The sequence below is a fragment of the Heloderma suspectum genome, chromosome 4, assembly GCF_057233095.1.
Source record: "Heloderma suspectum isolate Gila_16-S chromosome 4, 16-S_ref, whole genome shotgun sequence".
Classification (NCBI taxonomy): Eukaryota; Metazoa; Chordata; class Lepidosauria; order Squamata; family Helodermatidae; genus Heloderma; species Heloderma suspectum.
In genome coordinates, this window is record NC_139461.1 from 26318264 (window position 1) to 26345348 (window position 27085).

General features: G+C 43.4%; 1 protein-coding gene across 1 annotated transcript in view; it reads right to left on the bottom strand.

Moving 5' to 3' along the window:
* Positions 1–27085, bottom strand: part of COL14A1 (collagen type XIV alpha 1 chain) — a 208779-nt gene that overhangs the window by 154512 nt on the left and 27182 nt on the right. Inside the window, exons 4-5 of the mRNA XM_084848878.1 lie at positions 25781–25924; positions 18631–18750 (exon numbers count right to left, since the gene is read on the bottom strand). Of these exons, the coding sequence (XP_084705004.1) occupies positions 18631–18750; positions 25781–25924 (264 nt within the window). The remainder of the gene's footprint in view (positions 1–18630; positions 18751–25780; positions 25925–27085) is intronic.

The following is a 27085-nucleotide window of genomic DNA, read 5'->3' on the forward strand; positions in this document are numbered from 1 at the left end:
CGTAGACTACACGTGCCCAAATAAGGAACGCAAATGGCAGCGCCCATGGGCGCCGCCATTTGCGCATCTGCCTTCCCCCCCCCCCCCGAAGTCAGCCGTGATAGGCTACGTAAGGATTTACGTAGCCTATCACGGTGTTTTTTGAAAATCTAGCCATGATAGGCTACGTAAATCTTTACGTAGCCTATCACATTTGGGTTTTTTTTTTTTCACCTTGGAAATGGCGGCGGCGGCAGCCGGTCGGAAGACCGGCCACCGCCGCTGCACCGCCGCTGGGAGCCGCTGCTGCCAGGGACATTCGACAAAGGTAAGTCCCATCCCGGGGGGGGGGGCGGACCGTTTCTCCACCAATTTCGGGGGGCCGAATGCGTTGGCATTCGGCCTCCCGGAGATTCGTGGAGAAATTCTCTGACATCCCTAGAAGAAATAAAAATTCAACACGCAACCAGTAGAGGCAACCTCCCCACTAAGTGACTATACGTAGTTGCTTTGAACGGCATGTTATAACAGGCAAGAATTTTGCTGTAGCACATATTAAAAAGGATTTGCCCTTCCATTTGACCTAATGCCCTTGAAACCCTAGTTTATATTATGGGACCTCAAGAAACTTCAGAATGCAAAGATTTCTGTCATAACAAAGTGAACGAATAGATTTGAAAGAGGCAGGGGATCACCGACAAGGTGTCTCATAAGAAGACAACTGAAATAAAATATGAAGAAAATCTTCAGTACATGCACAGTTGCTAGAAGGTGATACAAGAAATGGGCAGAGAAGAGTCAGCAAAAGCAACCAAAAGATCAATACACATGCAGCCAATCATCCATTCACAGGACACTTAATAAATACAATTAATATCTGACCTGCAAACTGCAACATTGAGACCACAGCATTAATATGGCTGGTATTATTTTGAAAATAATGAAAGCAATCTGATGTGCAGAAGGGCTTTAGGAAAGGAGGCGATAGCCATAAATCTTTGTCAACTTAACTGATTTTTTTTTAAAGCAACAGTGATAGATATCAACAATGCATGCACATACCAGGTAATGACAGCACACGGACATCTTGTGATGAAAATGGTTTTGTTACATATAGCACACAATATGTTATAAAATGCAATAATTGTGTCAGCTTATTATATAACAACGGTATTCTGGTGCAAGCAAAGACAATATTTAATTCATTTTTACAATTGCATGGATGCATACATTATGGAGAAAAAAAAGGTGGAGTTAATATATACCAGTAGTATGAATGTGAGACTCAAGTGAATTCTACACATAGATGTATGTAACCATCCTTCCTAAAACATTACTTGCAATTTACCTCATTCATTTCAGTGGCAAGGGCCAAGGAGTCAGGATGAAGCAGAGCTAATAAGCAAGGACAAAACATCAGCGGCTTTTCAAAATGCATCCATCTCTTTATCCATTTGCATTTTTTATTTATTTTTGCAATGATTGCTCTTTCAATAGTGTAGGCATTGAAAAATGGCTTCAAAAAAACCACTGAGGAGGCAACCACTGGTGCAGTCCTCAATATAAAGGCAAATGGGTCACTAACGAATAGTTACAATGCTTGCCCCCAAACAATGACTTTTACGTGGAGACTTCCACATTGACAGACCAGACGTATGCTTGTTTGAATGAAGGGTCTCTCTGTCCCTACAATCTAAACCATGATTTTAAGTAGGATCTGGGGGTCAAACTAGACATTACAAAGGACATGTGGCTGTTGCCAAGAGCTGCAAACTTAGGTCTTTTCTGAAAATGTGGTATCTCCTAGTGGGGCGAGGGGACAAGCAAGGAGGGATGTACATGGGCCTAAGACTCATGCCAAATCTCCCCATATGTAGCAGATTGGGATGGAGGGAGTGAATTGTCCCTAACATCCACATACATATATTGAGATCGCAATCCTATACTCACTTACCTGAGAAGAAGCCCTACTGAACATGGGAAGACATGTATAGGACTGGACATTGTTAATTGGATCGTGGACTGGCTAGATGTATTCTTAGCAGTTTGAGATACAAAACAACAGATCAGTACAAAATGGAGGCCTAGTTCTCACTGAGGTGGTAAACCCATGCTTAGACATACCACTTCAGACTTCAGGTGGGATGCTGGAGCTCACACGGCTGAATGCTTTTCAATGGAAGAAAAACCACACAGCACACAGAAAACAAACTGTTTGTTTGTTTGATGAATGTATATACTGTCCTTCATTTTAAACAACAACAAAAGAAACCAAGAAGGTTTACATTTTTAAAAATCGGTAAAAACTTAATGCAATCAGCATATTTATTTTTGTATTTCAAATATTTTGTAAACCTTGCCTCATCCAACTTGATTCCAGGGCAGTGTACAAAGGCATTCAAAAAATCAATCATGCCAATATACAGCACAGCACAACACAATACAATACAACATCATACAATATCAATAATGATTATAACAAAGAAGTGGTGGAAAGAACTACAAAAACCACAGAGCTCGTAGAGGCAACAACATTACCATTTCACATGTCTTGACAAATAAAGAAGACTTAACATGGGGCTAAAAAGACTAACATCAGCCCCAGGCAAACTTCAGGGAGAGTGTTCCAAAGTCACAGCCATACAACAGACCCTCTCCTTTGTAGATACATAATGTACCACCCCAAGGAAGACTTTTGGAGAATCAGAAAAAACAAACAGAACAAAGCACTAATTAAAACACCAGAGATCTAAAATCCTTAAAAGGCCTTGTATAATAAAAAGGGTTTACCTGATGCCTAAAGGAAATGCACCAGGCAGGCCTCTCTTGAAAAGTTCTACAAATCGCCGACACCACAGTTGATAACACCTTCTTCTGGACACAACCTGACTCACTTCTGATACCAGAGGGACCTGAAGAAGAGCATCTGCAGATGGCCTAGATGGCCCTAGGCTGAACCCCTTCCCCCTGACCTCTAATTTTCTATGTAGATAAACATTGTATTTCATTTTTTAGATGGAGCATTCAGTCATGCGAACAACCTGAAATGGCAGAACCCAAGCACAGGTTCACAACACCAGTGAGAACTGGGCCTGAGTTGCGCAAAAATATTTGATTCCATCCATGTAATTACTCAAGTCATTAAGGGTAAAATGGTTTAAATCTAATTTCTCTGACTTAAGTGTGACGCTTTTAGTCCCACATCTTCCTATACTCATTTTAGTTTAGATTAATGTACTTCTTAGGGAAACATTTTTGATAATGCATATAGTTAAGATTATACTGGATGAATAATTCAGTTTGGCTATATAAATAAATTCACAAAAGAGAAAATTACAACTGCATTCCTCACAATATTTTATTTCAACATTATCAGAATAAAGCAAGTCATTATTCAATTCCACAGGATTTATCTTAACACCAAAGCGTCAGTGACTTGATCTCATATCGTATTTTTACATTTCCACAGAAGTCTCGAACATGTATACTTCTTCACAGTTGCAATGAACTTGTTCAAAGCTTCTATTCACAAAACATTTGCTACTTCTGCACGCCCACTAAGCTTACATATTTGTTTTTCTCCTAACATTTCACTTGAACTTATCATCAGGTGTCGAAAGTTCCTAAAATGGAATGACAATAGTGAGATATTTTAAAGTAACAGTTTTTATATCATAATTGTGCTAATAAAACAATAGTATTCCAGGGGTCTTGTGAAAGAGAAAATAAATAAGAATATTTCAAATTTATTAAAAATGCATTTTCTGACATTTTAAAAGCAATCCCATTTAACCCAGTTAGCATCTCAAATAATCAATTGAAGGGTGCGTAGGGATGTACGAATTCCCCACCGTCCATTCCGGTGGGGAATCCGAGGGGGGGAGGCAATCCGTTCGTCCCCCCAGAATCCTCACGGAGTGGCTCCGCTCCATGAGGATTCCACAGAGCCGAGGGCCACCCCGTTCTGCCGTCCGCATGCTCCAGATTCCCCCGGGGGGGGTTGGCTCCCCGAACTTACATAAATAATTCTGTAAGTACCGCCAAAAATCCTTTTCATGTGCCTGCCATCAGTCTCTGTAAGCCTCAAGGTCACAGGGAAAATGCCTATTTATTTTTGTAAAAAGGGTAAAGCCATTCGCGAGGATGCCCCACGTAACTTCTGGTCACTTGACCTCACCTGACCTGACCTCACTGGACCTGACCTAACCTCACCTCACCGGACCTCACCTGACCTCACCTCCACAGACAATAAACAGAAAAGATGGAGGATTTCCGTGGACTTCGCAACTCAGCCCCAGCGAAAGAAAGCCTCGGGTCACAGGGAAAATGCCTATTTATTATCGTAAAAAGGGTCAAGCCGTTCACGTTCTTCTTCCATTTCCGATTTACGGATTTCTTTTTGTGATTATTTTCATAAAATCCGCCGTTTGGCGGACAAAAAACAAAAGGGTCCATGTGAGCTCTGGTCCAGGTCGACTGAGCCGCCCCGTTCCAAGGAGGATTCCGCGGACCAGATTTGTCAGAATTCGATCCCATTTAAAATTTGTGCGGAATTCTCTGAAATCCCTAGTAAGCAGTGGTGCAGTATTCACAAACCAAATTCTAGCACAACTCAACCCAACTGAATGTGCCAATTAAATAACATGAGTTGACCCACAGAGAGGGAGAGATCAGTACTGGACAGATGAAAGCAGTCCATCCTCACCCCTATGGGATACTATCTAGGGCTGCATGGTCTAACTGGAGCTTCCAATTTCTCTCCTGCATCTGGCCTGATGTGACTCCTTGATTGAACCTGTCCAGCTCTCTAAGTTCGAATCTGATTGGCTGAGGTTCTCTGAAGTCTCAGATGAGACTTTTCCCAACCCTGCTCCCTTTGAACGCTTTTAATGAAAGATAGTAGGTATTGAACTTGGGACCTCCTGTATGTGAAGCAGATGCTCTTCCACTGAGCTATGGATGCACCCACGTCCTAGATAGCATTAGCAATCTCTATTGGAAGTCTTCCTCATACTGTGACCATCACTATTGTAGTGTGTGTGTTAAGCCCACCCCTGAAGGCCAAACTGAACATTCTGCTAATCAAGCATAGAGTAGGTATGCATAAGAGTTTTTCTTATTCTTGTGATAGCGTGCACAGCCCCAATTCAGATTGGGACCATGGCACTCCAGGAAGGTTTAGCCCCCCGCCGTGCCCATTTTTCCTTGAAATTCCACTCCTCCACCACCCCATGGGGAAAAGGGGAAAAAAAATCTCCATTGACACTGAGAAGAATAAACAACCATTGAAATGCTTATAGTATAAGTATATCCTTATACTATACTGCAAATAGTATAAGGATGGTGTATTGGCCCCAAGTCACCTGTAGTTTTAGAGGGGCCTAGAGATCCATAATGCTTTGCTTAGGTTCATTATTGGTGCAATTTCCTTGCTAGAGGGCCTCTGAGCATGTGAGATGAGTCAAAGGTCGATAGCATGGCCTCAGCACATTCCATGCCAACGAAGGGCATCTTATCAGGGCCTAGGATGTGCCTGAGAAATGAGGCTATGTTTATGCCGAGTTACAGGTGGCTGTGCTGGGAAAGTTCTGATTGTTTTCCTTCTGAACAAGTAGTGTTAGTCTATGCTGGGAAAGTTGCAGATGAACACTAATTAATGCTTGCTGCTGTCATGCTGCCTCACTGCTGAGCTAGGGACGTCAGAGAATTTCTCCACGAATCTCGGGGAGGCCAAATGCCAGCGCATTCAGCCCCCCGAAATTGGTGGAGAAACGGTCTGCCACCACCCCGCCCCCCCCCCCCGGGACGGGACTTACCTTGTTCGAATGTCCCTGGCGGCGGTGGCTGCGGCCACCGCCATTTCCAAGTAAAACAAACAAACAAACAAATGTGATAGGCTACGTAAAGATTTACGTAGCCTATCACGGCTAGATTTTTAGAAAACACCGTGATAGGCTACGTAAATGTTTACATAGCCTATCATGGCTGACTTTGGAGGGAAAAAAAAAAAGCGCGTACGCAAATGGAGGCGCCCATGGGTGCCACCATTTGCGTTCCTTATTTTGGCACGTGTAGTCTACGTAAACATTTACGTAGACTACAGCGAAAATAAGGGGAACGCAAATAGCGTTCCCCTTATTTTCGCCGTAGTCTACGTAAATGTTTATGTAGACTACACGTGCCAAAATAAGGAACACAAATGGCGGCGCCCATGGGCGCCGCCATTTGCATACGCACTTTTTTTTTTTTTTTTAAGTCAGCCGTGATAGGCTATGTAAACATTTACGTAGCCTATCACGGCTGACTGCAGGGACACAAACGGCGGCGGCTATGGCCGCCGCCATTTGCGTCCCGGCAGGAGAGGAGGTTTCACGGCCGGAGGGACGGGGCGCCTCCCCCCCTGCCAGAATTTCAGCGGGGAGGGATGGGGCACCTCCCCCCAGCCAGAATTTCGGGGGGAGGGACGGAGCGCGTCCCCCCCACCGCGAAGCAAGCTTCGGGATCAGGTAAGGGACTTTCGTCCATCCCTACATTTGCGTACGCACGTTTGTTTGTTTGTTTGTTTGTTTTAACTCAGCCGTGACAGGCTACGTAAACATTTTCATAGCCTTTCACCGCTGACTGCAGGGACACAAACGGCGGCAGCTATGGCCGCCGCCATTTGCATTCCCGGCCGGCCAGGATTCGCGGCGGGAGGGACGGGGCGCCTCCCGCCCGGCCAGAATTTCGGGGGGGAGGGACGGGGCGCCTCCCCCCGGCCAGTATTTCGGGGGGGAGGGACAGGGCGCCTCCCCCCCGGCCAGAATTTCGGGGGGAGGGATGGGGCGCCTCCCCCTCACCTCGAATCAGCTTTCGGGAACAGGTAAGTGACTTTCGTACATCCCTACTGCTGACACGTATGGTATAAAACCCATTTTACCCCATGGCTCTGGGTTCAGAGAAGCTGTCTGATCCAACCATTGGGTATGCCTGTGTGCTGTAAGTACTCAATACAGTCTCCTTGTAAGCAAACCTGGGTCTGGCTTATCATTATCTCAGCACCTCCAAACCTTAGCAGCCCATGGCCGGGGCATACAGATGGGAAAAGAAGCAGACACAGCCTGGTGAGCAGCCACCACCTAGCTCCCAGCGGTGGCCCCTCTGTCCCTCCCTGCCTCAATTGCTACCAGTAAGGTGTCTAGGGAAACATCTTGCCCTAAAGGGATGGGAGAAGAAACAAATTAGGCTCGACCTCAAAAGAAGTAAATCTGCAGAAGAGAAGGGAGAAAAGAAGAAAAGGCCAGCCCAGATGGACAGTATGCAGTGCAAATCTGAGTTCAACTGATATATTCCCATTCACCTGGGCAACTGAATAGCATCACCATCATTCTTCCCCCCCAATCCTTTCCTTGTGTCTTTTTAGAGTGTGAGCCTGAGGGCAGGGACTATCTGATCATCGATTGTTGTAAGCTGCTCTGGGAGTCTTTTGACTAAAGAGCAGGATAGGAAGGCTTTGAATAAATAAATAATAACATAATAAATAGAAATATTCTTGCCTGTTATATCTGGAGTTTCCACAGAGAGATGAACACAGAAATAAATATTCTCTATAGCTGCATAACTGTTATGTGGGTGGATAAGAGAAGGATGCCATGACAAGATTTATGGGGTGGTCTTACCAATCATTCTAAGGGATTTATTAATAGCCAGTCATCAATTTGATTGTGCAAATGGTTGTTATTCTGTACCATGCACCGAATCGTCTCTGTCCCATTAGCTCAGTTTCCAACAGGGAGTAATGCAGTCCAGAGCAGGGTGGGCTCCCCTGCCTTTCCCCCTCCCCCATAATCTATCCCTCAGGTAAATTTTATGAGTAATGATTCTTCTAAAGACAGAAAAAAGGAATCCAGAATGTTTTTGTAAAATGAAATAAAGCATATATGAATTAATGCACAATACTGATCTGTCAATATTATACGGCATCAACTGCTAGAGATTTATAAGGAACTGTGGAACTTCCATGTATAGCTTTCTTAGGTCAGGCACCACTTCAACCTCATGTCTTCAAAGCCCCTTAACTTCTCCTTTCCACATTAGGGCTGGGATGATACACTTTACAACAGAAACATAGGGCAGGAGGTAGGTGTTTAACCTGTCCATTGTCTTCCTCACCCCATAATTCTCCAGATAGAATTGTAGGGGGTTGCCATGCCTCAAAAATCATTTCCTGCTACTGCACACATCAAAACAGGAACATAGCATTGCTTCACGAATCACAACAAAACTGTCAACCACAATATATCAATGGATGAGTTTTAATTTCTTTAAAAGTCTATGGATAGTTTTACATTTTTGCAAAGAAAATAAATCACTCCCACCCTCTTTCCCATATCATCCTGCCCACACTTTAAGATCAGCAAAAGAGGCCGTTCCCATCTGCCCACCTGTGAGAGCAGTTAGGTGGGTGACCACACATAAGAATACCTTCTCTGCAGCAGCCCCACACCTCTGGAATAAGTTGCCACTGGCGGTCCACTATGCTCCATCATTGCAGGCTTTTAAAAAATCCTTGAAAACATACTATTTTACTCTGGCCTTCTCCTGATATGATTGCTGTTGTTGCTGTTTTACTGCTGGTTTTGTTGTTGGTTCTTATTGGTGTTTTTATTGAGTCCTTACTGTTTTTACTGAGTTCTTATTACTCTTAACATCCTATCAGTTTTATGTGCTTTATTGCTGTACACTGCCTTGGGAGGGCTTCTGCCCTGAAAAGCAGACAAAAAATATTTTATGTTTAAAAAAATTCCTCAAATTCCAGTCCAGCAAGCAGCAGCTTGCAGCAATAAAGCTACCTGGAAAGGAAGCACTCCAGCCAGCAGGCCTGGGGCCAGCTCTCCCCTCCCCTCCCCTCCCCACTAGCTGCCTGGCCAGAGAGTGGGGCCTAGCATGCACGGGGATGTTTTACAAGGTTCTAGTTTATGGAACCTAATTCCACAAGACATGGCAATGGCCACCGTTTGTTCAGATGACATCATAACAATGGCATTAGACAGATTTGTCTCCATATCCACTGCCTTTACTCCCAGGCATTTACTCCCAGTCATACAGTCATAGAATAGTAGGGTCAGAAGGGGCCTACAAGACCATCAAGTCCATTTGATAGCATATGACAAGGGTTTTACCTGGTCTTGGGATTTCCCATTGTTGATTGTTAAATTGTGTGTGTGTGTGTGTGTGTGTGTACACACATACAGTCTAAAATGATTTTTATATCATTTCATTCATTTCATTTATGATATTTCTATACCGCCCCATAGCCGAAACTCTCTGAGCGGTTCACAAACATTAAAAACCATGAAAATACATTATATAACATATAAAACCATTCACATAATGACATAAAACAAATAACACACACAACAACAACATATATCTAAAACAATTTAAAAACAATCATCCAAAGACAATCAAGAGACTCATTATACAGTGCCAAATGCCTGAGAGAAGAGGGAAATTTTAACCTGGTGCCGAAAAGATGACAATGTTGGCTCCAGGAGAGCCTCGTCAGGGAGATGATTCCAAAAATGGGGAGCCACCACTAAAACAACCTTTGTTGCCACCCTCTGAACCTCCCTCAGAGGAGGCCCCCAGAGGAGGGCCTTAGATGTAGAGCATAGTGTACAGGTCGGTTCATGCTGGTTACTGTATTGTATTTTTAAGGGTTTTATTCTTGTAAACCGCCCAGAGAGCTTCAGCTACTGGGTGGTATAGAAATGTATCAAATGAAATATCCATTTTTTTAAGATTTGTGATCAATTGGATAAAGTGGCCTCAGTTCTGATAGCTATATGCCACCTCCAATATCAGAGGCAGTATGCCTGTGTACACCAGTTGCTGGAAAACACAACTGGGAGAGTGCCATTACACTCATGTCCTACTTGGGGGTTTCCCACAGCTCATTGGCCACTGTGTGAACAGATGGCTGGTTGAGATGGACCCTTGGTCTGATCCAGCATGGCTCTTACGTTGTTAACCTCAGCAGTAAAGAAAGAGAGGATGCATCAAACTGAACCGAAATAGTCTACACTCCCTAGGATTGGAAGTCTTGACAATATCAAAGGAAAAGTACTGCTGGAGGAAGTTGCAGGTGCAAATGCACCCACTCCTCTTTACATTCCAAATGGTGGTTGCAGGATCAGGACCATCCACATTCACTCTAAGAACCTGATTTGTTCATGTGCTGTGCTTTTAACTGCATCTAACTATAAACCATCCCCAGCTATTAGAAATTCCAGCCGCTCCAATGTAAGTTCATTGTTTTGTAGGCCAGGTTTCAACTAAATAGTGTGATATGTCTTTTCTGGCAATAATTAAAAGCAAAACCTTCCTGGAACAAAAGCCACATGTCCCTTTGGAAATGGCCCTTCTTGTGTTTTTGATTAATGTTTCTCTTTTCTAGGTTCCTTTTAAATGGTTGTGAATGTTTAACTCAAGGTTTATTCTGTAAGCCTACTGAAGGTTGCCAACACTAACTTTTCAGAACCTATAAATGATGATCCAAAATCATTAGATTAATTCAAATAGCTAGTAAGGAGATTTTATCTTTTTTTTAACTTAAGGCCTACAAATTTAACCAGTTCAAAAATCAATTAAATCAAAATTAAAGTAAGATCAATCACTTTAATCAGTAAGGGGAGGGCTGATGTGCACCTGGGGCAGGTTGCCTACTAGGCAGTGGTGCAAAATGGGCAAAGGTCATATATAATTAGACCTGTTTTCACAGTGGTAGACAGAATCAGGGTTGGAAGGGACCTCAAAAAGCATCTAGTACAATCCCCTGCCAATGAAGGAAATGATGAACATCCAGAATTCGGAGTTAAACTAGTTGTGCTGTGGGAATTCCATGGGCAGAATCCAACAGGGCACTTATGCCCCCGCTGACTGTGTTGCGCCCCACCAATTCCGTTACATAAGCAAGACCCTCTGCTTATACAACAGAGATTTAGCACTTCCCAGAGGAAGCCCAGAAATGAGCAAAAAGGCTCGTTTCTCAATTGGGACAGGTATGCGAGGTGTGCTGACCTGCCCTGTTCCAGAAACAAATGTTTTCAGTCATTCATTTCCGGTTGCTTCGAAAGCGCTAAATCTTTATTCCACAAGTGGTGAGCACTACCTGAAGACAGGAATTGATGGGGCAAGACAATAGGTGGGGGGCGTAAGTGCCCTGTTGGATTCTGCCCCATGATTGGAACTCCCAATGTGTTTCTCTTTTACAAAAAACAGCCACTGGGCAAGGGAAGATCCAGATCAAGGCTGCGGTTATCTCCTTACCCCTGCATCATTTTCCCACTGAAAATGGTCCCCCTGAAGCTGCTTTTTGGCCCTGATGGAAAAATGTAAGGGCGTAGCACTATGTGCCCATAAGTTTTACCAATGGAAGCAAATAGCTGCTGGAGTTGGAGGGAATTCTCAGCAGGACAATTACATGGAAAAAAGATTACTCCCTTTCAGCGTACACTATAATCCTGTTGCAGATCACTCCCCTCCCTGCCCAGTGGCTGATTTTTGCAAAAGAAAAGAAAATCGAGAGTTCCAATACTGAATTACCCAATCTAGTTTGACCGCTAGTGAGAGCAGCAGCCATGCAAAGAGGCACCCTACCATATTTTCACTAGCTTTGTGCTTGCATCCTAGCACAGTAGAGCACATTCTGCTGGTTAATTTAGTTACCAGTATCAAAATTCTGTTGGTGGGGAAGAGATGGACAAATCAGAAATGTGTCTCTGGCCAGCTGCTGCCACTAGCAAGTCTTCTTGTGCATGAGCTTCTGAACAGAAGCAGACTGAGCAGTGAGACCTTAGAATGCTACCAACAGTACCCTTAAAGGTCCACATTCTTATCTCTCCCCCACCTTCACATTTTACTAGTCACACACACACACACACACACACACACACACTTTACCCTTTATAGCCTATTATATATAATATCCCAAGTGTGTTCTTTCTGGATATCTGTGCCTCTGGTTCCAGAGGGGCATTGTGAGCCCCAGGCATAGAAATAGCTAGTTACAGCATTGACCTTAGCTGTACTTCCCTCCTTCCACTTCATTCAAATACCTAGAGGGCAGGCAGGTGGTGTTAAAAGTATGGCAGATATTTCAGGTTCAAAAGTTCCATCATTTATCATGTTCCTATTCTTCCAAGAAAAAGCTATACTATATTCATTTGTCTATAAGAAAGAGAGATATTAAATAGCGCATTAACCTATTTCACTCATGGTCGTTCTGTTACTTTTCTTTTCTTTTTTTAAAAAGGCAACATTTTGTCTCAATCCATATACTCCAACTGACAGCTTAAGTAGTTATTGGCACTTCATGACGCAAACAACAAATTAATTAAGGTTGACAACATTTTTGTGAGACAGGTATTATCATGCCCTTAAAAACACATCATGCCCTGGATGGACATATTGAGTCCCGCCTTCGATGAGAAGTGGCAACTTAAATTAGACGCTTGGATTATATGAACATCTTAAGCGATAACTTGCATTTTCTTTTCTTTTTGTTTTTTATTTATGCAATTAGCAAAGAATTAGTAAAGAAAAAAAACCTCTGTGAAGCAAAAAAAAGGCAACAGACATTACAAACTACAAATGAGATGTTTCAATTAAAGAAAACCAGGAAGAATTCAAAAATTCTATATATCCATAGCTACCAACTGTAGAATAGAAGTTATCGATTTTCTCTCTCTCTCTTTCTATTTACAAAACAACACATAGATCACATCAAAACCTTCTGATGCTAGTATATACTATTCTGATCATACTAAAAGGTTGTCTATTTAGTTCTCAATATTATTAGAATTTTTTCCCCCTCTAGGACAAGGGTATATTATACCTTATCTGAGTGGGGGGAAATGATTAATTTAAGAGAAACCCCAAAGATAACTAGTAGCACAATCCTTTACTCAGAAACAAGTCCCACTTTGTTCAATAGGGCTAACACTCAAGTGTGTTTAGGACTGCAGCCTAAGTTTGTCCTGTGGCAGATCTGTAATCACAAACTTTACAGCCCTATTTACAGCACTATTTTTTAAAAAACTGTCCGCTGGAAGATCCAAGAGTATTTCAATATTTGACCAGGTTTGCACAATCAAAATGGCTGCTGGCACGCAGTGTGACCCACCATGGCTTAAATAAACCACAGTGGGCTGTGATGATCATGCAAACCAGCCCCTTGCCTGACTGATGAAAATGTCACACTTTTGCCATTAATTTATTTTTCAGGAGAAAAGGAACTGCCTTTCCTTCGGTGGGTGCCTTGGCATTAAGTGCATAAAAACATAAGAAGAGCTCCACTGGAACATACCAAGGGTCCAACTGGTCTAGCTAGCATCTTATTTCCAACAGTGGCCATAACAATGCTTCCTGGAGCCTACACGCAGGTCATAAAGTAACAGACCTCCCCACCCCCCCATTGTCTTCAACTGGTATTCAGTGGCATGTCACCTCTGAACATGGAGGATTTATTTAGCCAGCTGCGCCTGCTCCTGGACAGGAATTACTGTGATCCATGCAACAGTAACCTTAAGACTGGACTACTCTGAGACTGCCCACCTGTGCTGAAAGAGCTGCACTGGCTGTCAATTTGCTACCAAGGTCTTATTATTATTAAGGTCTTATTATTATTGACATATGAAACCCTACATAACTTAGGACCAGCTGATGTGAAAGATCGTCTTCCCCAATATAGATGCATTCGACCACTATGATCTTCCAGGGAGACCTTACTGTCTGTCCAACATCTTGCAGAGCTCCATCTGGCAGCAACACAGCAGTGGGCTTTCACTGTGGTGGCACCCTGCCTCTGAAATAACCGCCCCGCTGCAATGCATCATGCACCGACAATTTCCCTCTCTTCTTTCTCTGACATGCTGCTAACATGCCAGAAGGGAAGAGCCTAGCGTCCCCTGCTAGTTGTACTTTTTGAAGGTCTGCTGCAATGGAAGGGTGTTTCGGGGATCAGGGTGGCTGTCTGGGAGGAAGGGGAGGGTGACATCGAACTGGGCCAATGACAGCACTTTCACTGCTCTACCAATGTAGAGTGTCTTCACCCTGAGCCAACACTTACATTGCTTATTTTTCTACAGCCTGCAAGGGGAACAGTGGAAAGAAACATCTATAATTGTACTTGAAAATGTTGATTGACCAACTGCTTTTTCTATACAGAGAAGTTTCTTTTCTATCTGCACAATAGTATCAGGGCAAGTCCATTTTTTTATAATGTTAGCCAAAAGTCATATTGGCTCAGAGAATAAGCAAAGCTATTTCTGACTTTCGCGGAAACAGTCTGGATTATTTCCAAACTAATCCAATTCAGGCTGGGTGTGGGGGTGGAGGGGAGCTCTCCCATCCCTACTCATGCACTAACTTGAAGACAACTTGACTTTTCCCCTCCCTTGTCACTGCCTTTGTTTTCCTTTTTGTTTTCCTTTGCCTGTGGTCAGAGGTGGCATTTTGGGCACCCTTCCGTATTAATCCATTTCTGATTATTGTGATTACTGCATAAGGACTTCTAGTCCTTTGCACTCCCATCTCGCTATTCGTGTCTTCAACAATGCATTTTCTTTTACGCTTTGTCATGGATCGAAGCATCACATTTAGGACTTATGCAGGTGATTGCCTTAATCATAGTGACCACATTTTGTTTTCCTTTGCCTGTGGTCAGAGATTGCATTTTGGGCACCCCCCTGTTTGATTGTTTTTTAAATATTTATTTATATCCCGCCTTTTTCCCAATACTGGGACTCAAGGCGGCCTTACAAAGTTAAAACTGCTACAATTAAAACCTATAAATAGAAATATAAATACAACTGTATAAAACTTAAAAATATAATTAAATCATCAATATTAAAATTGTAAAGACATTAAAACATTAAAAGACAACCAGAACAACAAAAATGGTATCCATACGTTGCATTTTCCCAGGTCCAGACTAGTTATCCCCAAAGGCCTGCTGGAACAAAAATGTTTTTGCATGCCTGCGAAAACATATCAAGGAGAGTGCCACTCTTGCCTCCCTGGGAAGGGAGTTCCAGAGCCTTGGGGCAGCCACCGAGAAGGCCCTCTCCCGCGTTCCCACCAAGCATGCCTGTGATGATGGCGGGATGGCAAGAAGGGTTTCCCCTGAAGATCTCAGGGCACGAGTAGGCTCATAAGGGAGAATACAATCTTTCAGATAACCTGGACCTGAGCTGTATAGGGCTTTATAGGACATAACCAGCACTTTGAATTGTGCCCGGAAACAGACTGGGAGCCAGTGAAGCTGTTTTAACAGGGGAGTTGTATGCTCCCTGTAACCAGCTCCAGTCAGCAGTCTGGCCACAGTTCTTTGAACCAGCTGACGTTTCCAAACACTCTTTTGAGGCAGCCCCACGTAGAGCGCGTTACAGTAATCCAAACGGGATGTAACTAAGGCATGTGTCACTGTGGCCAAGTCAGACATCTCAAGGAACGGGCGCAGCTGGCTCACTGGCTTTAACTGTGCAAATGCACTCCTGGCCACCGCTGAAACCTGGGCATCCAGGCTCAGGGCTGAATCCAGAAGTACACCCAAGCTGCGAACCTGTGTCTTCAGGGGGAGTGTAACCCCATCCAGCACAAGCTGTATCCCTATTCCCTGATCTACCTTTCGACTGACCAGGAGCACCTCTGTCTTGTCTGGATTAAGCTTCAATTTGTTTGCCCTCATCCAGTCCATTACTGCCGACAGACACCGGTTCAGCACCCCAACAGCTTCCTTGGAATTAGATGGAAAGGAAAAGTAGAGTTGGGTGTCATCAGTGTACTGGTGACACCGAACCCCAAAACTCCAGACAACCTCCCTCAGTGGTTTCATGTATATGTTAAATAGCATGGGGAGAAAACAGAACCCTGAGGGACCCCACAAGCCAATGGCCAGGGAGTCGAACAGGAGTCTCCCAGCACCACCTTCTGGGTCCGCCCCTCCAAGAAGGAATGGAGCCACTGTAAAACAGTGCCTCCAAGTCCCATCCCAGTGAGGCGGCCCAGAAGGATACCATGGTCAATGGTATCGAAAGCTGCTGAGAGGTCCAGCAGAACCAAGAGGGACACACTCCCCCTGTCTAGCTCCCGGCGTAGGTCATCCACCAAGGCGACCAAAGCTGTTTCTGTTCCATAACTGGGTCTGAAGCCAGATTGAAATGGATCTAGATAATCTGTCTCATCCAGGAATCTCCGGAGTTGGGAGGCCACCACGCGCTCCAATATCTTGCCCAGAAATGGAATATTGGAGACTGGCCGATAATTATCCAATATAGTGGGGTTCAGGGAGGGCTTTTTTAACAAAGGTCTCACCACCGCCTCCTTCAAGCAGGCTGGAATTCTGCCTTGCCTAAGGGAGGCATTAACCCACTTGTGATTATTCCTCAGCAGCGCCTATATTCTGTTATTCTAAGACATTAAAGTAGATGCCACAAGGAACAGGTACATCAGAGCTGAACACAGCGACTGGGTTCACATGACACAAGGATGGTTAATAAACCACAGTGACTTGTTAATCACTCCTGTGCATGCCAGTCATGTGCTGGCTGATTTCCATAATTACCTTGGTCAAGTGTGGGTTGTCATGGTGTCTGAACCCGACAAGGATGGGTGGCTGGGGTGGTTCTCACCCCCCCACACACCAGAACCCACAGTCTGTTTAAGGGTTGCTAGGTGGTTTGCTAATGACCCCAGCCAGCCACCCTTGCCGGGTTCAGACATCACGACAACCTGTGCCTGGCAACAGTAATTAGGGAAATCACCAAGCATGCAACCAGTATGTGCAAGGGTGGTTAACAAGCCACCATGGCTTATTAACCACTGTCATGTCATGTGAGCCAGGCCAATGAGAGCACTTCCACTGCTCTACAAATGTTAGGGATGTCTTCACCCTAAAACCAACACTTACATTGCTTCTTTTTCTACAGCTTGCAAGGGCAACAGGGGAAAGAAACATCTTGCACACAAAAATGTTGATTTCCCAATTGCTTTTTCCATACAGAGAAGATTCTTTTCTATCTACATAATAGTATTGGGGCAAGTCCATTTTTAATATTCCTTAGCTTAAAGAATATAACTAGGTTTCACACTGATAGTCAATAAACATTTCCATGTTTGGTGCATTTTCACCAAAGCTTGTTTGTTTGTTTGTTTGTTTGTTTAAAGCTCTTTTTCATGTCTTCAGAAAATTGGAACTTTTAACTTTTAAAAGTACAACTTTTAAGTGGAAGTGACACCGCAAAGCCCCTATAGCTGTCCCTCAAGTTAAGTCCTGCTCCGCTGAAAGCACAGGAGCAACACTTTTGGGAGAACAGTGACAAGATAAACAGATAAAAGAGAATCTGAAGAGTTTGTTGGACAGATGCCAGTAAAAGATATTTGTTGCATGCTAACTTTACTAAGAAACAATGAGAGCCTATTACCCTTTTTTTTTTCTTGCAGAGAAACAATTTTGATGTAGGGAAACATCAGGGGACTGGCCAAAGGAACATTTCCTAGAACATCAGGGCATAGTGAAAAAAGCTGTGTGATTCTGTTCATTCTTGTTTGAAAAGAGGAACTGATGCTGACTATAGAGGAATCATGAGCCATTGGGCTTAACACTATCTGAGCATGAAGAATGAAGAGAAGCTGTCTGGAACGTCAAAGCGTCTGCCCAGAAAAGACTGAGAATGGAAACAAGCAGAACAGTGACTCTTTGATGACGAAACACCCTGGAAAATGATTAAATCTCCACAGAGTTCCTACTGTTCACTAGTAAATAACCATTTGCTTTAAGAACATCAGGGGTTCTTCCCATCGGGGGTCTTCTAGCACTCCCAGTCAGAAGGCATTGTGCTACAATTCCGTCTATTTTTCCTTAATGGATTTTCTGCAGTAAGAAAACTCAGGAGGGTTATGGGTGGAAGACAATGATATCTCGACCCCTCGTAAATTCTGCAGATGAGGCAGGGCAATGGCCCCATGTGGAAGCACCCAGAACTAACTTGCTGGAACAGACCAAAGTCCATCTTCTTCACTATTCTCTCTCTAACAATGGCTACACAAATGCCTCTGGGCTCTCAGAAGGATGTACAATTTCACTGCTGTTTTTTATGTATTCTATTCCATTTTTATTGTTTTATTTGAAAGTCACCCTAAAAATATTATTATTGAAGGGCAGCATATATGTGGAGATTCCATTTTGCTATCATAGCTAATTGCCATTGATAGACCTATCCTCCATGAATTTGTCTCATCCTTTTCTCACTGAATAATCCTGTTAATGCTTACTTGTAAATAAGTCCCTGGTTTGCACGTAAAAACAACCCAGAGTATGAGTTGTTGCCTTGCCCAGAGTTTGTTTACCCATGATATGTCTGCCAATCATGCGAAGCGCAGGTTGTTTTTTAAATTCTTATTGATGTGTGGTTTTAGCAAAAAATTAACAATGCATTAAAAAGTAACTAATGCGATTAATTGCTGATATTTGAAAACAAGGGGGGAAATCTGTTTGCCGGGACAGTATACCTTTCCAACCTCCATGTATATTACAATGCGGATTGTATTAGAGAATGCGAAAAACATCACCATTTCATTTTTTCCATTTCCCTCCCATAAAATTCTGACCTTCTGCTTTTGGAGATGCTGTACTTTCTGAATCCTCTGTTGGGATGGTGGGTTTCGATTTACCTACATCCTTGACTTTGGGTTTGCCTGAAGTTTCCTTCTTTTTCTCGATATCTTTAACTGCAAAAGTGGATAAAATTGGTCTTTAAAAATAAAAACACCTAAACACAGTAAACCCTCCATCCCTAATAATAAAATTGGCTTCTTTAGGTAATACTTCTATGCTTCGTTTCATTAAATAGTTTTACATTTCAGCCACACTCTAATTTAATTGTCTATTGTCCCCAACCATTCATTTATATATTTTTATTTCTTTTAAAATATGTAGCCCACACATTTTTTGGCCCCCAAAAGGTAGCATACAACAATCAGAAAATAAAACAGAAATTTTAAAAACAATGAAATTTCAAACAATTAATCAGCAAAACAAGAAAGAGCCGAATTAGTCACAGTGGCTAAGAAAACTAATAATCCAGTGCTAAAGGCCCTTAGAAACAAGATGGTCTTATTATTTATTTAATTTTAAGTCTGATCCCCTGCCTTTCTCTCTAATTATTTATTCAGTCATTCCATTCCATTTCTATATTGCCCAATAGTTGAAGCTCTCTGGACAGTTCACAACAATTCACAAGTTAATAAAATACACCACAAAATTTCAAGAGTAAAAATTCAAGAGTACAGGGCAAGAGTAGACATTATTAGAAACATGGAGCTGCTGTATTTCTTTCCCTGTTCTACCTCATAATATCTATTTAGAAAGTTCCCTGCATATAGCAAACTAGCAGATTAGGGAGAACGTTTTTGTACAACCTGTCCTTGGTGCCCTAAGCTTTTTTACTTCCATGTCTTTTTTTGTTTTACACATCAGGAAGCATTCCAAAGTGATAGATTCCAGAATTTTGTCACATCATTCTCCCATATCATAACTAGATGTTTTAAGGTAGAGAGCAGGAGGAGAGAGACAATGTGCCTCCTATAATATCTAGTTCTGACTTCAGAGTGTGAAATAATTATGACAATATTTCCTCTTCAGTCATAATACCATGCTGTCAGGATTCCTTTTGCCCCCACTGAATTTCAAATGCCAAATCAAACACAGACAAGAAAGCTTCAGTCTATGGCTTTTAATCCATTACCTCAAAGGGTCATACAGATGCAAATTCTCCGTGACTATCGGTCTACAAGGAAATACCTTCAGGGGGTTCAAAAGATAGCTACGAAAGTTGCCCACCGTTTGAAAGAAAGTCGGTCTCACTAGCCTAGCTTAAGGGGTGGTGGGAGCTCTCTCTCTCTCTCTCTCTCTTGTGAGGCTTCTAAGTGCCGCTGTTCACGCAGGGCCAATTGGGTAGACCTTCTAAGTTCCACCCTGGCCATCTCCCTCTTGGCTCTGCATCTGCGCCTTGCAACTATTAATTCAGATTCCCCAAACCCCGCCTCTCCCTGTTCGCTGTCTCTCACAGTGGGGGGTGAAGAGGGACCTTCCTCCTGCAGCTGGACCTTTGAAACCTGAGGAGCCTGTCTAGCCATGTCTGGAATTGCCTGGGAACATACCTCCCCCATGTCTGGTGGTTCTTCTTCAGAATCTGAACTACTCTCCCACTCCCTGCGCTCAGAAGCACTCCTAGACAGAGACACTAAAGGTGTACTTATAGTAAAGCCTTGTACTGGTGTAATAGTTATTCACAGTCCCAGGGAACCTTAAGAATTGCAGTTCTGTGAAGGGGGCTGACAACCTCTAATAGGAAATTCTCAGAATTCTCAACAAATTAGAATTCCCAGGAATTGGTGGGAAGAGAAGCCATGACAGTTAAACTGGCATAAAACTGACATAAGTTTGAAGTGTATTAAAACTTTCAGATTAAGGGCCAGCCTAAAACATTTTGTGGCCTAAGGTGAAACAGCAAATGCACACACATCCCAGTCAAGGTATATATTTATTTACTACTCAAGGCTGGTCAAGTTATTTTGTCACCTGAGGTAGGAAATCCCACAGGCACCTCTCCTTTACCCTGGCAGCAAAAATACAATAATAAATAACTGACAATTTGCTATCTTTTATGACATCAAAATAATCTGCACGACCAAAATCAGCCAAAACAGACTAAAGCAAAGAAAAGAAAAGCCAATCTAAACATTCAGAATAATGAAGTGGTGCAGCTCTTCAGGACTGAATCACTTAATACTGTAGCTGAAGAGTTACATGTTTAAATGCTCCAATGTGTATAAGTAATTAAGATAATAGGGCTGAAACTACACATAGCAGTTATACCATTATCATACCATTATCACAACTATTGGTGCTCATTGGTATCATGTGCACCGATAGTTATGATAACAGTATGATAACGGTATAACTGCTATGTGTAGATTCAGCCCAGGACATCAGGGAGAAAGTAACCTAATCTCCTTGATGTGCCTATTTTATATTACATAGGGAAGCATTTACACATGTTTCAACATATAACTCTCTTTTAAGTGGTATAATCCAATGTGATTATTCTAAACCTGGAATGGGTCACATGCACACACACACCCAGCCTCCCCCTATCCCAGAAGCTCCCAGGGAGCACAGTTTAGCTTCCAAATAAGACACGTGCTCCCCTTGAGCCTTGTTTTCAAGAAAAATCAGCAGCAAATTCAGCATGCAGGGGAGGGGGAGGGGGGTTGGGGGCATAAAAAAGGCCTGTGGGACACATGTGGCCTGTGAGCTGCATGTTGCCCACCCCCTGGTTTAAAATAATCACAGTGGGGGCAATGTGTCCCCCCGAACCACAGAAGTTGCCCACTCCTGTTCTAAACTGTAGATTAGTTCTAAGGCATTTTAAAAGCCAAGATCTCGAACTCTGCCATCAAAAGCTAGCCCACATGAAAAGAGAGAGGCCCATATTTTTGGAGGAGTCAAATTCTTCTCTATGAGCCCTCAGTGTTTGAACATGGTGAACAGAAAACCATGCTCGGATTCATTGTTCACAAAGACTGCAATGGGGCAAATGGTAGGAAGCAGTTGTTTAAAGGGCTCAAGCAAGCCATTAAGGGGTATATAGGCCAAATGGATCACCCTGAGTATTGACGAGGTGCTAATACAGTGCCAATGAAAGCCCTGGACAAACTTCTGTCCTTTCTCCAAGCTGTAATGAAGAAAAATGGTTCCTGACATTTCTGAAGAATTATTTTAATGTTCCTCTTATCTGTTCTTCATTAGACTAAACATACTGGGCCCTTTGAGTCTCATCTTATATCTCTTGAATTCTAAACGATTTATCATTGTTGTCAGTCTCCTCTGAATCTTCTCCAATTTGTGCATTCTTCCTAAAATGTGGAAAACTAAATGCATTATTACAGATAATACAGTAGCAATACCATGCACCCATTATTGTATAACAGTCATCTGAAGGTATCTATAAGAAGCCTTTAATATGGGAGGGGGCCAGTTGCATGATATTAAAAATTGATGTTCTGCTTGTGACCCATTTTCAGCCATGCTATTTATTTCTCAGCAATGAAATTATCTGCTATGTAGTTGAGCCCTGTCCTTCTTTAGGTCCTTTTCATACATTAAAAAGGTAAAGGTGTCCCCAACCAGTCGTGTCCAACTCTAGGGTGTGGTGCTCATCTCCATTTCTAAGCCGAAGAGCCAGCGCTGTCCGAAGACGCTTCCGTGGTCATGTGGCCGGCATGACTGAACACCGAGGTGCACAGAATGCTGTTACCTTTCCCGCCGAAGCGGTACCTATTTATCTACTTGCAATTTCTTGCTTTCAAACTGCTAGGCTGGCAGGAGCTGGGACTGAAGACGGGAGCTCACTCCGCCACGCAGCACTTGCTTGGCACAGATTTTTCACTAACAATCATGATTTCACTCCTTATGGGCATATGGCTTCCTTCAGGGACCAGACTCACACATTTTACACGCAAAGCATGCGGTTTACCACTGACCCATGGAACCAAGAGACACACAAATGTACCCTTGTGTTAGAGAGAACACTGCAATAATGGGCCAGAGACAAAGGGGGCTTCCAGATAGACAGCTCCTAGTCCTACCACCACTTAGTTGGTATTGTGCAACTATTCCATCCTTTTCTCCTTATCTGATTTTCTGCAGTATGTAAACAGACAGAAGCAGCAGTGGGAAAACACAGAAGGGTTACAAGTGGAAGATGATGATATCCCTCCCCCCCCCCGCACTCCTGTAAAATTCTGTGAATGAGGCAGGATGATGGGGCAATAACAGCCTCATCTGGAAGCATCCAAAGAAGGGAGGATCTGACAGTGTACTAAAGCACTGATTCGCTGACATGTCAGGGGGGATCTAATTCACATAGTACTGGTCTAACTAAACTGCACCTGTGCATAGGGCTCTAGTAGCTTGTATCAAGAATGTCACAGCCAAAAACTCTGAGCAAGTGCACCCACACTGCACATCTCCTCAGCTTCCATCTGACAGGGGCATCCCATGTGTAGTTCCAGATGCGAATACTCCGTCAGGACCAGGATCTACGCTATTTGCGTTCCCCTTATTTTCGCCGTCTTAGTCTACGTAAATGTTTACGTAGACTAAGACATGCCAAAATAAGGAACGCAAATGGCAGCGCCCATGGGTGCCGCCATTTGCGTATGCGCATGTTTGTTTTTTCTTTTGAATCAGCCATGATAGGCTACGTAAACATTTACGTAGCCTATCACGGCTGACTGCAGGGACGCAAACGGCGGCGGCTACGGCCACCGCCATTTGCGGAGCCGGTCAGCCAGGATTCGGGGGGGAGGGACGAAGCGCCTCCCCCCCGGCCAGAATTTCGGGGGGGAGGGACGGAGTGCCCCCCCTGGCCAGAATTTCGGTGGGGAGGGACGAAGCACCTCCCCCCCAGCCAGAATTTCAGGGGGAGGGACAGAGCGCCTCCCCCCCACCGCAAATGTCACCCTTCGAAAAGGTAAGTGACTTTCGTACATCCCTACTCTCGTCGTAGGCTCACCTGGTCACTGTGGCTGGGAAGCCACCCACCATACTAAGTTCCCACAATGCCCCAGAGTGATGCTATGCTGGGCACTGAGAAGCAATGTCAAAAATTTAACAGACACAGCTGTTGCTGCCAGATAAGCCTGCAGACAGAAGAATGGGCAGGTGGGAGGACCAAAACAGGTGTCAGTAGCAGAGGATACTCAGCTGCTAAGGGTACTGAGTGTGGCCACCGCTCTTGACCGCAGTTCAAGCCCTGGAGTCTTTTTTTAAAAGTATGTAACAGTTTATCGTTATCAGACACATCGTACATAATCATTCACTTCAACAGCAATGATAAAATCCAGCTTTACAAATCACAAATCCAACGCAGAAGAGATTCTTAAGATCACATTGTTCGTATCACATTAAGATCTGTTGGTGCTAAGCCAGAAGGGTATATAGCTGTTCTAAATTTGAATAAATAAAAACCATTTATGTTGAAATGTATTTATTGTGTTATTCCTTCCTCCCATAGATGTTTATAAGCTGTGATTTTATTCATTATAATATTATTCCATGCTTTCTGTCTCCATTGACTGAGAGATGGTAGAAGGGCCGAGTTCCATCCTTTTGCCAATAATATGCATACTTTCGTTAGCATTACAATATGTTCTTTCCCAAATGTCTGTCTACTAACAGGGGTGGGCAACATGTAACCCTCCAGATGTTTTGGCCTACAATTTCCATAACTCCTCACCTTTGACTATGCTGGTCAGGGCTGATGGGAGTTGTAAGCCAAAATATCTGGATGGCCACAAGTTGCCTGTCCCTGATCTACTGCCTCTAACAAAATGACTTGAGAGGTCAGTGGGATAGCATAATTCAGGGCCCCCCAATAGGGCTTCCAAGGGTGCAAGTGTGCCCTCGTAGCCTTTAATTGCTCCCTCGTGATGATTTATATATATATATACAAGGCATGGCGGCTAACTTCCTGGTTGCTCTATATTTTAAATCTATAGACCTGGCTTCTCTATCCTTTTAAGTCTATGTACCTCAACTTGCTGTTTTGACACACACCCTTGCTCTCTGATTGGCCAGAGTAAAAGGCTACAAACCAGCGTTCTTACTCCCATTCCGTGCCTGCTAGGAGTGGGTGTGAGTGGCTGTGTTGAAAGGGAAAGGAAGGTGTTCCTCTTGAATGCGAACGATCAGTATGGGGATGGGACCGAGTGGGCTGGGATCTTTTCCATCTGAGAGGGGAGCACAGCAAAGAGGGCATTTTCTGCCTGTTTGCTCACCCTCCTATCACCATTTTTGAGGGTGAGGGGGATGTTGGGAGATGCGGTGCCTGTCCTCTGTACTCTTCTGTTTGTTTGTTGTGGGTGGGTGGGTAAAGTAATGAAATTTCCAGCACATTCACTTATCTGCCTGCATTGCTTTACCTCCAAGTTTTTGTGTTTGGGTGGTGGTGATGCGAGGGCATTTCCTGTTCTCCCCCATGGTTGCCTGCCTTGTGTTTGCTGTGGCATTCTGGATGTTGCTTGGTGCATGTGGGGAGCACGTGCAAAGATTTTGCCACATGCTTGCTCACACGCCTGTGTTATTTTTGTTCACTGTGCGTGCTAGATTTCTGGGCTTGCTGGCTGCCCCACCCTGCCCCTTTTTTTTTGTTTGTTTTTTGCGGTGCACAGCAGCAGAGACCTTTTATGGGGAAGGGGAGAAGCCAGAGCCTTTCCCTGCTTGCTTGCCCACCCAACTTCTTTCTGACCTGACCGCCCACCCCATGGTGGCCATTTTGTGAGTAGCTATGCACCCTCCACAGCAGCTGTTTTGTCACTGGTGCCCGTGGTACTTTGTCAGGATTCCAAATGCGCCGACAGGCCAAAAAAGCTTGGGGACCCCGGCATAACTTATGCCTCTAGTTCCACGTACAATATCTAACCATTTTTTTTAAAACTTGAGGACATTCCCACCAGCTATATGCAAACGTAGAAGATTTGAAAAATTGGTGTATAGTGCATATAATAGTCTAACTGGTGTACAATACCATTTATATAATATTTTGTAACAGTTTTCCTTTGACACCACTTATAAAAAGAGTTTTAAAGCCCTGGAGTGCTGGAATTCACATTTGTTTTTATTTTGAATCCTTAAATCAGCTTCCCCTGCAAAGCAAAGTCCTATGAGATATGCAGATAATAGGAGATAACATACTTCGGAACTGGCCTTGAGCTGCCTTGCTTTCTTGGTCCTTAGCAAATGCAACTATCTGAACCGTATAGCTCTGATCAGGGATAAGACCTTGAATAATTGCTTTGTTTGCATTGTTTTGAAGAATGAGCTCATTGGTTTTTCCACCTGCAAAAAGAGAAAAAAGACCAGCATTTTAGTTTTAAATAACTAAGAAACATAGCATTGTGACCTACATTTTTGTATATGTATGCAATATTATATTTTCTAAAGTTTCATGACTTGACTGTTAAACCATACCAACATATGAAGCTGCCTTATACCAAGTCACACCATCTAGTCCAGAACTGTTTGTGTGACTCTCCAAGCAAAGAGACATGCTGCACTCCTTTACTCCCACCCACCCCAGCTTAAAATCCTGGAACAGTTAGAACAGCTCCTTTAGTCTTTAGTTTGGATGTGGGTACACATAAATGGGTGTCTGTATGTAATCATGTATAGTATAACAAGCCTTAGTATAACAAGCCATTTCTTCAGTGTATGTTGGAATGATGTAGCTTTAAATCATGTTTTTACGTGTCTCCTTGAGGAATTACCCCTCATGAATCATTTATACTCATATGCAACTATGCTACAGATGCCTGAATGATCTGAGATACCTCTCTGTGTAGCTGAACGCTTATACTACCATTTCAGAATGCAAGGGGAGAAGGTTGTATGTTTAAGTGTGTGTGTGTCCCACCCCATATTAGAAATCACTGCCTATCTCAGGGTAACATTAAAAAATTATCCCTCTATCTGCATTCTGCAGTTCTACAATCCCAGGAGGGCCACGTGTTGTTTGTTTGTTTGGTTGTTTATTTGTTTATTTATTGCATTTATATCCCGCCTTTTTTCCTCTTGCAAGGAGCCCAAGGTGGCTTACATTATCCTCCTCCTCTCCATTTTATCCTCACAACAACAACCACCCTGTGAGGTAGTTTGGGCTGAGAGTCTGTGACTGGCCCAAAGTCACCCAGTGAGCTTCCATGGCCAAGTGGGGACTAGAATCTGTATCTCCTAGCTCCCAGTCCAAAACTCTCACCACTACACCACACTCACTCACTGCTTCACATAGCATGAAGAGCTATCAATAGCTAGTAGTCATGATGGCTATGTGGAACCTCCAGATTCAAAGGCACTATGCCACTGAATACCTCTTGCTGGGGTGGAACAGTGGCAGACAAGGATTGCTTCATGTTCCTGAGTATTTGTACCATGTGTACTTTAGAACCATCTAAGCATAGCAAGAGGGTTTCACACACACTGACCTGGTTCATACATAATGAC